Source organism: Mizuhopecten yessoensis, unplaced genomic scaffold (assembly GCF_002113885.1).
Source record: "Mizuhopecten yessoensis strain PY_sf001 unplaced genomic scaffold, ASM211388v2 scaffold715609, whole genome shotgun sequence".
In the NCBI taxonomy this organism is placed as follows: domain Eukaryota; kingdom Metazoa; phylum Mollusca; class Bivalvia; order Pectinida; family Pectinidae; genus Mizuhopecten; species Mizuhopecten yessoensis.
This window is the reverse complement of record NW_018479702.1, coordinates 13,000-26,054: the sequence shown is the minus strand read 5'-3', so window position 1 is coordinate 26,054 and position 13,055 is coordinate 13,000. Positions and strand designations below refer to the sequence as shown.

Genomic DNA, 13,055 nt, shown 5'->3' with positions numbered 1-13,055 from the left:
GGAGTAGGGAAAGGAAGAAGAGGAGCAAAAGGAGTAGGGAAAGGAAGAAGAGGAGTAGAAGGAGTAGGGAAAGGAGGAAAAGGAGCAAAGGGAGTAGGGAAAGGAGGAAGAGGAGCAGAAGGATTAGGGAAAGGAGAAAGAAGAGCTGGAGGAGTAGGGAAAGGAAGAAGAGAAGCAGAAGGAGTAGGGAAAGGAAGAAGAGGAGCAGAAGGAGTAGGGAAAGGAGGAAAAGGAGATGGAGGAGTAGGGAAAGGAAGAAGAGGAGCTGGAGGAGTAGGGAAAGGAAGAAGAGGAGCAGAAGGAGTAGGGAAAGGAGGAAAAGGAGATGGAGGAGTAGGGAAAGGAAGAAGAGGAGCTGGAGGAGTAGGGAAAGAAAGAAGAGGAGCAGAAGGAGTAGGGAAAGGAGGAAAAGGAGATGGAGGAGTAGGGAAAGGAAGAAGAGGAGCTGGAGGAGTAGGGAAAGGAAGAAGGGGAGCGGAAGGTGTAGGGAAAGGAAGAAGAGGAGCTGGAGGAGTAGGGAAAGGAGGAAAAGGAGATGGAGGAGTAGGGAAAGAAAGAAGAGGAGCAGAAAGAATAGGGAAAGGAGGAAGAGGAGATGGAGGAGTAGGGAAAGGAAGAAGAGGAGCAGAAGGAGTAGGGAAAGGAAGAAGAGGAGTAGAAGGAGTAGGAAAAGGAAGAAGAGGAGCAGAAGGAGTAGGGAAAAGGAAGAAGAGGAGCAGAAGGAGTAGGAAAAGGAAGAAGAGGAACAGAAGGAGTAGGGAAAGGAAGAAGTGGAGCTGGAGAAGAAGGAAAAGGAAGAAGAGAAGCAGAAGGAGTAGGGAAAGGAAGAAGAGGAGCAGAAGGAGTAGGGAAAGGGAGAAGAGGAGCTGGAGGAGTAGGGAAAAGAAGAAGAGGAGTTGGAGGAGTAGGGAAATGAAGAAGAGGAGCAGAAGGAGGAGAGAAAGGAAGAAGAGAAGCTGGAGAAGAAGGAAAAGGAGGAAGAGGAGCTGGAGGAGTAGGGAAAGGAAGAAGAGGAGCAGAAGGAATGGGGAAAGGAAGAAGAGGAGCTGGAGAAGAAGGAAAAGGAATAAGAGGAGCTGGAGGAGCAGGAGAAGGTGGCATACCGACAGCTAATGCTGTAGTGGTCTTTTCCGTGGTCCCCGTGGATACGGTTGATGTTGATCCTTTGAAACATAAAAGCTGGAACGTGTCATCAAAGCGAAATATTGCTCAAACTTAACAAAACAAGATGCTTTGATTTTTCAAAGTAACAAAACAATTGCCTTTAAAAATAATTATCAATGTTAAATTATGCCACTCCTATCTAAATAACAGCCTGACAGGCATTCAGTTAGTAGAGGAAGCTTGAATATATCCATATCTTACACAGAATTTTTAAAATGATATTATTTCTTCTGGCACGGATAACATGTTATATTAGGAGAAATGATCTAGATCTGTGGCGGCCAAAAGTTGTAAATATTGTATATTTATAAAGGGTTTTATGGTCACAATCCTTTATTTCTAAAAATTAAACATTTGTCCATCTTTCTTATCTTTAGTATCATTGGTGAGTCCATAATGAAAGAAACTAACATATGGTACATTTAAATGCATACGTTTTTGGCTGTTTGAATCGACAAACTCAAGCTTAAATGGATGCAACTTATTTTTATTTTGAACTAATATATGCAACATTTAAAGTATACAAAAATTAAAAAAAAAAAAAAGCAAACGACGGGGTTGTAAAACCTGATATCTGATATATTTACACAAATTATTTAAATGTAAATTATCATATGTAAATAGAATAGACACTCTATCACACATTGTTTTGGCTCTATCCACTGCGCCACCAGACTACCCTAAGTTAAATAGTAATCAGCTGTGTGCCAACATAATATGAATTATGAAGTTCACATATGTACAGATTTCAAAATATTTTGGCAGTGAGCCAATATTTGGTAGCCAGCTGACCACTGACGGTTAGTGAGAACAATAGACCACTGAAGGTTAGTGAGAATAGCTGACCACTGAAGGTTAGTGAGAACAGCAGACCACAGAAGGTTAGTGCGAACAGCAGAACACTGAAGTTTAGTGAGAACAGCTGACCACTGAAGGTTAGTGAGAACAGCAGACCACTAAAGGTTAATGAGAACAGCAGACCACCGAAGGTTAGTGAGAACAGCAGACCACAGAAGGTTAGTGAGAACAGCAGACCACTGAAGTTTAGTGAGAACAGCTGACCACTGAAGGTTAGTGAGAACAGCAGACCACTGAAGTTTAGTAAGAACAGCTGACCACGGAAGGTTAGTGAGAACAAGAGACCACTGAAGGTTAGTGAGAATAGCTGACCACTGAAGGTTAGTGAGAACAATAGACCACGGAAGGTTAGTGAGAACAATAGACCACTGAAGGTTAGTGAGAATAGCTGACCACTGAAGGTTAGTGAGAACAATAGACCACGGAAGGTTAGTGAGAACAATAGACCACTGAAGGTTAGTGAGAATAGCTGACCACTGAAGGTTAGTGAGAACAGCTGACCACTGAAGGTTAGTGAGAACAATAGACCACGGAAGGTTAGTGAGAACAATAGACCACTGAAGGTTAGTGAGAATAGCTGACTACTGAAGGTTAGTGAGAACAGCAGACCACTGAAGGTTAGTGAGAACAGCTGACCACTGAAGGTTAGTGAGAACAGCTGACCACTGAAGGTTAGTGATAACAGCTGACCACTGAAGATAAGTGTGAACAGCAGACCACTGAAGTTTAGTGAGAACAGCTGACCACGGAAGGTTAGTGAGAACAATAGACCACTGAAGGTTAGTGAGAATAGCTGACTACTGAAGGTTAGTGAGAACAGCTGACCACTGAAGGTTAGTGAGAACAGTTGACCACTGAAGGTTAGTGAGAACAGCTGACCACTGAAGGTTAGTGAGAACAGCTGACCACGGAAGGTTAGTGAGAACAGCAGACCACGGAAGGTTAGTGAGAACAGCTGACCACTGAAGTTTAGTGAGAAAATACCGGATATTTTCCTGCTCATGTTTGTTATATTACCAGTAAATAGGCTTAGATTGCACATCGTGGTTGAACAACATCTTTCATGTTCATTAGATCGTCTGTTATTCCCAAGATGACGTCGTCCTATCACTGCTCCGATCCCATTGGTTGTTCCACATGACTGTTACAGTAGAAATTGTGTATTAGTTTTACTGGAAGAACTTCTTCCATTATGTGGGAAATTAAATGTTGATGAAAAGCAAACGGCGATGTTCCTATTTAAACATTGAATTGCTTTCAGTTACGGTTTATAGGCAATAAGAATACTCATCGCATTACAGGAAAATGACACGAACTGCGTTAAAACATATATAACAGGGTTGCCTACTCTCACGGCGTGTTATAATATAGTTAAATATTATTGCTTTCATTATTCATGGTTCGAATAGTTAACTTCTCGCCCGAAAAATCCAAACGAGAGTCAAACGTGACATCTGTATTGTTAGTTGTCTTTTTGGTCTCTTTCCTATTACTACTCATTTCGGTTTAACGTAGTATACCCATAGGGTTCAAAAGAGGAACAGCAGTGCAAATATAAAGATACGGTGGTAAACTATGTCAGGGCATGGTTTGTATAAACAATTAACAGGCAGGACATCAGGATGAAAATGATTACTGACTGACAATGTCTGTAATGTGATCGGTAGCATGTTTTATTTTATTTCTATAACAATAAATGTCTCCAGTGTATGATAGATTGGGTTTCAGACAAAACAGCGTCAGTATAACTTAGTCTCTAGTGTAGTTTAACATCATTTGATATCATTACATTTATTTTCTTGACTAAAGTGGGGGGTTTCCTGCAAAAACCAATGCACAGTTGGTGTTTTTACTTGTACATCACACTGATATATTGCTCTTATAAAACGGAGAGAAAACGAGTCACAATTTACATCTTATGCACAAATATCAGCTTTATCTTGCCTGTGCTTTCACAAAACTCTTGAAAAAATATTCAGGGTTTTTCGCCATAATTTCGAACGTACTCTGCTTATTAACATACCGGGGAGATGTTTACAAATAGGGGGTCACACTCGTCACCATAACAGCCTTGTGCGGTAAAGGAATTACGATGAGCGCAAAAAGCGAAAAAATAATTAGCGGGTATACTCCTAAGAACAAAATAAACAATGTCCGACGCTCTTAGGCCCGACTCAATAGTCCATTATATAACAACAACTATTAGCCAAGTCTCTAATCTTATATTGATCTCTCCAATTGACCCGGCTGAAAGCGATAAGGGGGTCTTAAGTTGGGAGGGTGTTGGAGTATTTTTGAAAACAGATGAAAACATGACCCAAAGTATTTCGTCCGAACGGGAAATCGAGGTCCGGCCCTTGCAAAGGCGAGTGCTCTAGCCATTGTGCCACCCGACCATCATGAGTAATACATTGAATTCCAGTGTGGCATTATCGTATATTATGAAGTATATCACATTTCGTATCTTGGATTTTTGTCAGTGCCCCGATTTGTATCATGAAATTGAAATCGGGCATAAGTACAGCTGTTGGTAATTATAAATATAAACTTATTCATTTAAAAAAAAATATGAAACAACTTTTGTACTCTTGTTGGCCTTGATGTTAGCGCGCGGGGGTCTTAATGTGGGAGGAAACCGGAGTACCAGGAGAAAACAAACGTAGTCGGGCAGGTTACCCCGTGCCATTTCACGTCCGATCTGATACTCGAACCTCGGCCGCCTTGGTGAAAGGCAAGTGCGCTATCCACAGCGCCACCCGATTACTCAAAATCAGCTATTTGTATTCGCTATGTGACTTTATCAAATGTAAATAATAGTGATGATAATCATTGCATGCTTAACTGCCTACAAGCACAGAAGGGGTTATTAGGACCAATACATGATATATGAGCATGTCAAGCAAATTGTAACACAGCAACCGTAAACACACGTAACAGTTGATAATAGTAATGTTTATTCATAGACGTGAATCAACAATCTCATTAAAGGTACATGTACAGGTGGTTACAACAGCTCATCAACGTATGGTAGTATTTCACGTTGTGTCACTGACTTCGAGCTAAGTAACTAGGCCTGTGCCAAACCATGGCCACACTCCCCATACTCTGTCTCTCTGAACCTGGGTCCAAATTGACTTGTCCCTTCTCATGGCCAATTCCCGACTCCCTGATAAGGGGATGCACCCCATTAAATACCTCTCCAGTACAAAGCTTACAACATTGGCTGCAGCCATCATATATCATTAGATCGACAAACCTGTCATAACAAACTTTCGGGTACATACATACATGACCACTTGGTACACGTATACACGATGCGCTGTCAATTCCCTGTCATAATTATGTAACTAACGTGACCGATAATCTACCCGATTCACGGTCGTTTCCCCCGGTCAAAATATTTCACAGGTTTGTTTACATCTTTTAATTAAATAAAGCCCATTAATTGATTAAATCAACCATATTGGTAAAGTTCATTTTGTCACAAAATGTCATCAGACCAATATAGAGGTTTAAAACAAACGTCAACTGGATTATTAGAAGTTACTATAGTAAGTGATGTCTTTCTGTTCGTGACATATCATGCATTGAGGCTGGTTTTTGCACGTCAATAAATAAGAATGGGTAATGAAAAGAATGTTAAAATCGGACATATTTACAACAGTCAGGTTGTTTTTGAAATAGAACAATAAGAAGAAGTAACAAATACTTACTGCGGCCGATTTACATCCGAGTGTGTGTTTCAGCTGCGAGTGTTCATCCATATAAGACAACGCACTACAGACCTACAACCGATCATCACCATATTGTCGTTAGTGAAACCGTAACAAATTATTAATCATCAAATACATTCGACAGAAAATTCAAAACAAATATTCGCTATTGATTTTACGATTTTAGTAGGGTCATCAGATTGATCAAAGATTGTCACGCTACAGAGGTGTTTTTTTTCAAACGTAAGCAGTTCGAAGCGCCGCACGGGTTTGATCTGTTAACACTTCCAGTGCTTCCTCATGCAGTAAAACCTTCTGGGAAATTGAGGCCACATACTATCTACAAAAATATGATAGTTAACCACTGCGATATCTGTGTTTATTACATTTTACTAACGAAATATCATAAACTCTCCCATTGATAAAGTGCATCTTCAATGCAGTGAATAAATACGGAACAGTATATAAATATGACATTCATTAGCAGGTGATAGTGAATATTGTCAACCCGAGAAAACCATTGTCACCAGAGGCGAAGCTGAGGGTGACAATGGGTTTTTGAGTGTTGACAATATCGGGACCTCCGAACACTAGACCGAGGTTCAATCTCGGGACCCCCGAACTCTAGACCGAGGTTCAATCTCGGGACCCCCGAACACTAGACCGAGGTTCAATCCCGGGACCCCCGAACTCTAGACCGAGGTTCAAACTCGGGACCTCCGAACTCTAGACTGCCGCTCTAACCAAGGAGAAAGAGAAATACAACGACGAGACCGATGCACGAATAGAAGTACGTCTTTACAGACTCAAGTTATGTTGGAACTGCCGACCGCAAAACCATGTATCAACGGAAAAGCATGTCAAAGTGAAATATTGAAACATTATACCCCAGATTATTCCCTGTTAAGGACTCGTGCAACAAAATAAGCCAATACGCAAGAGTTTCATACGTGTGTAGTTCCTATCTAAAATAAGATGCAGTTAATTACTGCACATATAGGTTACCGATGATTATTAATGAGAAACGGATGTAACATTTCTAAATGAATGAAGTTTTTCGCAGAAGATATTGTTTGAAAATATTTTCATATCTATATGAGGATTTGCGCAGCGATAATAAGTGGGGGTTATGTCTCTTTATTGTCACCGGATGTGCTTGTGAAAGTTCCCAGGGGTATGATAATTCTTACTTGTATAGGTCATTATACTTTTTGTAGCCTTTATAATCATGTACCCATGAATTCCGTCTTTTCGTATTGCAGAGTAATCTTCTCTTGTGAGCAGGTATTGCTTGTTACGTCATTTGTTTGTGAGAGTAGCGTCATCATTTTTTGAGAAAACGACGTAATTTTCTCACACAAACCAATGACGTAACAATCAATACCTGCTCACAAGAGAAGATAACTCTGCAATACGCAAAGACGGAATACAGACTGTTGTCACTGGTGTTGATTTTCAAATAATATATCCAGCAGTTGAAGTGTACAGTTATACCATGCATTAAGTGTTTAAGCTGCACTAGTCCTTAACCCTTTCACCCTTATGTAACTTGAGTAGACTCTACCATGTATTGATATGGATGAGTCCATTATGGTCTACAGTGGTGAAAGGGTTAAACAGTTGATGTTAATATTAGGTGCTACTTAACCTCATCCGGGTTACAGAGAGCAAACCCTGGACACGTGGTAGGGTCGTCCACATGTTGGCACGTAGTACAGAACAAGGCGTCTGAAAGTAGAAACCGTCATATGTTGCACTACTCTCGAGGTCATTTACTGTGAATTCATTGATTTTCGTGGTGGATATATTTTCGTTGATTTGGAAGATACTCATAATCCAAGAAAATAATGTAATCATAACAATGTTAAAACAAGTCCTGTAAATTATATGATCAAGATGAAGAGAAAGTCCTAAGAACAATGATTCCACTTATACAATGTGAATCTGCGGAGCGGTATATGAATAAAGTGCACACAGCATCTGTTTATGGCCTTATAATCAAATTAAAACCCTTAACACCATAAAGCGCATTGCTCGTTAATGTTCATCTGTTTCATATGGCACAAGAATACTTTTCTATTAATACTTGTTTTGCAGAGACGAGAAACTAAGGGATCGAGTATGGGACTCCTTGTTTTCACCACTTTGGAACCTATCACTTTGTGTCAAACACACTATTACGTCAAAGGTATATTTACCTACTATACTGGGGGAAACGAGGACGGTGAACAACAGGTACGTGTGTGACGTCATCTGTCAACGAATCAAAATTGTATTACTTATATTATATGACATGAAAAATTGAGGTAAGGATTTTTATCTCTTGGACAAGATCGGAAGCCAACGTCAAGAAGCATGAAAACACAAAGCAGACAGGAAATGGCAACAATGCGTAAGAATGTTAATGACGTCAAACAGAAACAGTAAAGTCGATGAAAACAGTAATGATATATTATTAATATACAACATTTATATAGCGCCCTATATAATTTGCAAAATTACTCTAAAGCGCTTCACAACGTATGGATAATAGTATTAGATATAATTGTTAAACAAAAAAAGGCTTGCAATCACCATTATACATTAAGCAATAAAATAATCATCTCAATGTGCACACTTAAATAAATAGATAAATAAATAAAGGGTGGTATGTACATGACGTCTGTGCAAAGAGACTAAAATGCAGACTTGAAGAGGTGGGTCTTTTTATCTCTTGAATTTGGCCATGGTATTCGACTTTCTAATAGGAAATTGTAAACTATTCCACAACGTGGCCGAAAGCCTCCCAAAGCACCGGTTTCCATAGGTCACAGTCCAGTACAGTAACACAAAATGGATAGAAAATAGCATTAAACAGTTACTTAAAGGCAAAACACTTTTAAACACGAATTAAAAGTGGGAAGGAAAGGGCGTTAGAACAGCGTAGATAGGGGTATAAATAGGAATAACCAATTAATAGACATCAACAGCGGGAACTGATCTGGAGATTGTGAATCAGTAGGATGAAACACCGTTGTGAATAGCAGGAACCATTTGTATTGACAAATGTTTATCAATAGCCTCCTCACAAACATAGAGTACAGGTAACAAGTTAATATCACTACATAGATCCCTATACGTTATATTAACCCGTACGTGCTGAAAGCGTTACTTTCTAGCCAATTCGAGATAGTGCTCCATCTGCTGTCTAAGAGGTTTACAACTCTGGATACGAATAAACTTCTTTCACTAATTATATTTCAGTTTCTACAGGGAACATAACAAAATATATAGTCACGTTACGTCCAAGCTCCCGGGCCTAGCCCTTCATAAGGAGTTGAATGGTCTTCACCCCTTGATTGATTGATTGATTTATAGGTTTTACGTCAGCTTCACTACCGAGTAGTTCGGTTATCCAGCAGACGACTCTTCATCCCTATGTTACATCCCTATGTTAAGGGCTAAAGCCCAAAGCTTGAACGTAGAGGGACTGTTGCTATCGCTATTGAACACGAATGGTTCCCGTCTTTATACTAAACCAACTATCCCGATTCATTATTTTGGCCATTAACTCATATATCCAACTCAAATTGGATATATACAGTAGCGTACTAATATTTTGTTGTAAAACGCAGCTTTGTTGGCTAGGCTTATCCTAGGGTAACGTGTTTGTAACGCCTCACTGTTTTCACTAACATTCAGTCATAATTTACGAACCCGTCGTTATCATATCTTGAGCCGTATAATGGCCGACACTACGTTTCTGACGTTAAAGTTTAACAGCATTTGTTAAAATAGTCTTGCTTAAATAAAGCACATGCTAAATGTGGATAGAAAAGACATAATGTATAGAAAGTCAAAAATGATTACTGAGATGAACCTTTGACAAACACACACCTTTATAACTACCAGCTGTTTGTAGGGGCAGAACAATTGGAAATCCAACATCAGAGCTGAAGCAGGAATCCTAAAGTATTGATTGGGAAACAAATTTTAACATGAACTATAAAACGCAGAGGGAAATAGTATTACACACTACAAATAGAGTGGAAAGAAAACAGATGGTTACTCAACAGATAACAATATAAAGTCATGTTAAAAGGTGACGGTTAAATAAGATGAAAATAGTATTTCGTGAAAGGTAAAATAGCTTAGGAAGTACTGCAAACTTCGCGGTTTTGCATAAATCTACGTATCTGTCGGATCGTTTCTTCGCGGATTAGAAAAGAGCATTTAGATTGAAGCCTTAGATGATTGTCGCGGGATTCATTTTTCGCGGAAAATCTATAACGGCGAACATCGTAAAATCAGATTTACACGAAAACACAGACCTGTAAAGAAGTACTAATGAAATTGTTAAACATCGTTTACAAATAGCATATGGCAGATCAAATATCTAGTAACCATAGTGTAGTTTGGAATCTAGTGAATGGACTGCAAATTACAAGCATTACACCTATACATAGTCTGTATAAATGTTGATGTATCGTATATCATATATCCAGGTTTTAGAGAGAGTATCCAGGTTTTAGAGATAGTATCCAGGTTTTAGAGAGAGTATCCAGGTTTTAGAGATAGTATCCAGGTTTTAGAGAGAGTATCCAGGTTTTAGAGGGAGTATCCAGGTTTTAGAGAGAGTATCCAGGTTTTAGAGATAGTATCCAGGTTTTAGAGAGAGTATCCAGGTTTTAGAGATAGTATCCATGACTCCGTTTGTTGGTAAACAGTGTTTTTTAACTTCTGTGTTATCTCAAAATATCAAATTTCGGGAAAATCACACAACATCTGACTAACTTACCTGTGACGATGGACAATTCTCTGAGTGGTATCTCTAAGCGGAGGTCAAAGGTTATAGATAAGAGATCGTGGTCAGAGACTCTACTGGTGCAAATTCGTGCGTATCGAATTTGACCGAGAAACTACATGTACATACATATCAACTCAGGTTTGTAAATAGACCACGTGTTTTCTTGAAATACATTTATAAGTAATTATTAATTTCCCAAAAACTTCGTGCACTTTAAAACCCATAAAGTTTCGAGAACTCGGTTGCTTTCGGTCGATAGTCCATAACCTCTAAAAAAAAACTTCGTTTTCATTAAATGGTTATGTCACATAAAAAATCACAACAATGTCACCATTTCGATCAGTGGTGTACCGTCAGGTGTGTGTGGTGTACCGTCAGGTGTGTGTGGTGTACCGTCAGGGGTGTGTGGTGTGCCGTCAGGTGTGTGTGGTGTACCGTCAGGAGTGTGTGGTGTGCCGTCAGGGGTGTGTGGTGTACCGTCAGGTGTGTGTGGTGTAGCGTCAGGTGTGTGTGGTGTACCATCAGGTGTGTGTGGTGTACCGTCAGGGGTGTGTGGTGTACCGTCAGGTGTGTATGGCGTGCGGTCAGGTGTGTGCGGTGTCCCGTCAGGTGTATGTGGTGTGCCGTCAGGTGTGCGTGGTGTACCGTCAGGAGTGTGTGGTGTGCCGTCAGGTGTGTGTGGTGTGTACCGTCCGGTGTGTGTGGTGTACCGTAAGGTGTGTGTGGTGTACCGTCAGGGGTGTGTGGTGTGCCTTCAGGGGTGTGTGGTGTGCCGTCAGGTGTGTGTGGTGTGTACCGTCCGGTGTGTGTGGTGTACCGTAAGGTGTGTGTGGTGTACCGTCAGGTGTGTGTGGTGTACCATCAGGTGAGTGTGGTGTAGCGTCAGGTGTGTGTGGTGTACCATCAGGTGTGTGTGGTGTGCCGTCAGGTGTGTGTGGTGTGCCGTCAGGTGTGTGTGGTGTGTACCGTCAGGTGTGTGTGGTGTACCGTAAGGTGTGTGTGGTGTACCGTCAATGCTTGGTTGGAACCGATACTTCTTGGCCTGTAAATGTACTCCTCAATACTCTAACGGCACGAGTACTGAAAGCACTCGTTGTGCCATTGTGACTTCTTCAATCCACGTCATCTTGTCAACATTAAGGGTCTCAGTTAGGTATAGCTTTGTTGTGTCAACATTAAGGGTCTCAGTTAGGTATAGCTTTGTTGTGTCAACATTAAGGGTCTCAGTAAGGTATAGATTTGTTGTGTCAACATTACGGGTCTCAGTTAGGTATAGATTTGTTGTGTCATCATTAAGGGTCTCAGTTAAGTATAGCTTTGTTGTGTCAACATTACGGGTCTCAGTTAGGTATAGCTTTGTAGTGTCAGCATTGAGGGTCTTTAGTAAGGTATAGTTTTGTTGTGTCAACATTAAGGGTCTCAGTTAGGTATAGTTTTGTTGTGTCATCATTAGAGGTCTCATTTAAGTATAGCTTTGTTGTGTCAACATTAAGGGTCTCAGTTAGGTATAGCTTTGTTGTGTCAACATTACGGGTCTCAGTTAGGTATAGATTTGTTGTGTCATCATTAAGGGTCTCAGTTAAGTATAGCTTTGTTGTGTCAACATTAAGGGTCTCAGTTAGGTATAGCTTTGTTGTGTCAACATTAAGGGTCTCAGGTAGGTATAGCTTTGTTGTGTCATCATAAAGGGTCACAATTAGGTATAGCTTTGTTGTGTCAGCATTAAGGGTCTCAGTTAGGTATAGCTTTGTTGTGTCAGCATTAAGGGTCTCAGTTGGGTATACCTTTGTTGTGTCAGCATTAAGGGTCTCAGTTAGGTTAGTTTTGTTGTGTCAACATGAAGGGTCTCAGTGAGGTATAGTTTTGTTGTGTCAACATTAAGGGTCTCAGTTAGGTAAAGCTTTGTTGTGTAAACATTAAGGGTCTCAGTTAGGTATAGTTTTGTTGTGTCAACATTAAGGGTCTCAGTTAGGTTAGTTTTGTTGTGTCAACATGAAGGGTCTCAGTGAGGTATAGCTTTGTTGTGTCAACATTAAGGGTCTTAGTTAGGTTAGTTTTGTTGTGTTAACATTAAGGGTCTCAGTGAGGTATAGCTTTGTTGTGTAAACATTAAGGGTCTCAGTTAGGTATAGCTTTGTTGAACCCAAACTAATTTCGTTAATGCATTACGAACTGATCAAACACTAAAACAATGATAGATTTAATTTGAAGGTATTTTATTCATTTAAATATTAATAAGTGGGAATACAAGCCAATCACAGTAATAGTCAGTACCTATAACGTCAAACAGATTGATCAGGAATCTCTAAAAATACATCAAAGTTGAAATTCAACAAACATTAAAAGGAATGTAATACTTAAGATGAAATAAGTTTATAATAGTGTGTTGTTGTTGACCAGTCTCTGATTTCACTGGTTTATTGTCGTTATGTGTTAACACTGAGTACTAACTCTGACCCAGACTCTGGATTCACTGGTTTATTGTCGTAATGTGTTAACACTGAGTACTAACTCTGACCCAGTCTCTGGATTCA

At 40.0% G+C, this 13,055-nt stretch overlaps 1 protein-coding gene across 1 annotated transcript; it reads right to left on the bottom strand.

Annotated features, from left to right (window-relative positions):
- Positions 1–123: 123 nt before the first annotated feature.
- Positions 124–10,551, bottom strand: LOC110441152 (vegetative cell wall protein gp1-like). The gene is made up of 7 exons (XM_021484250.1): positions 10,513–10,551; positions 9,612–9,681; positions 7,934–7,988; positions 7,384–7,463; positions 5,736–5,807; positions 3,040–3,163; positions 124–1,163 (listed from the first exon to the last, which is right to left on the bottom strand). The coding sequence occupies exons 2-7, from the start codon at positions 9,660–9,662 to the stop codon at positions 124–126; spliced, it is 1,422 nt and encodes a 473-aa protein (XP_021339925.1). The 5' UTR covers positions 9,663–9,681; positions 10,513–10,551.
- Between the last annotated feature and the right edge of the window lie 2,504 nt (positions 10,552–13,055).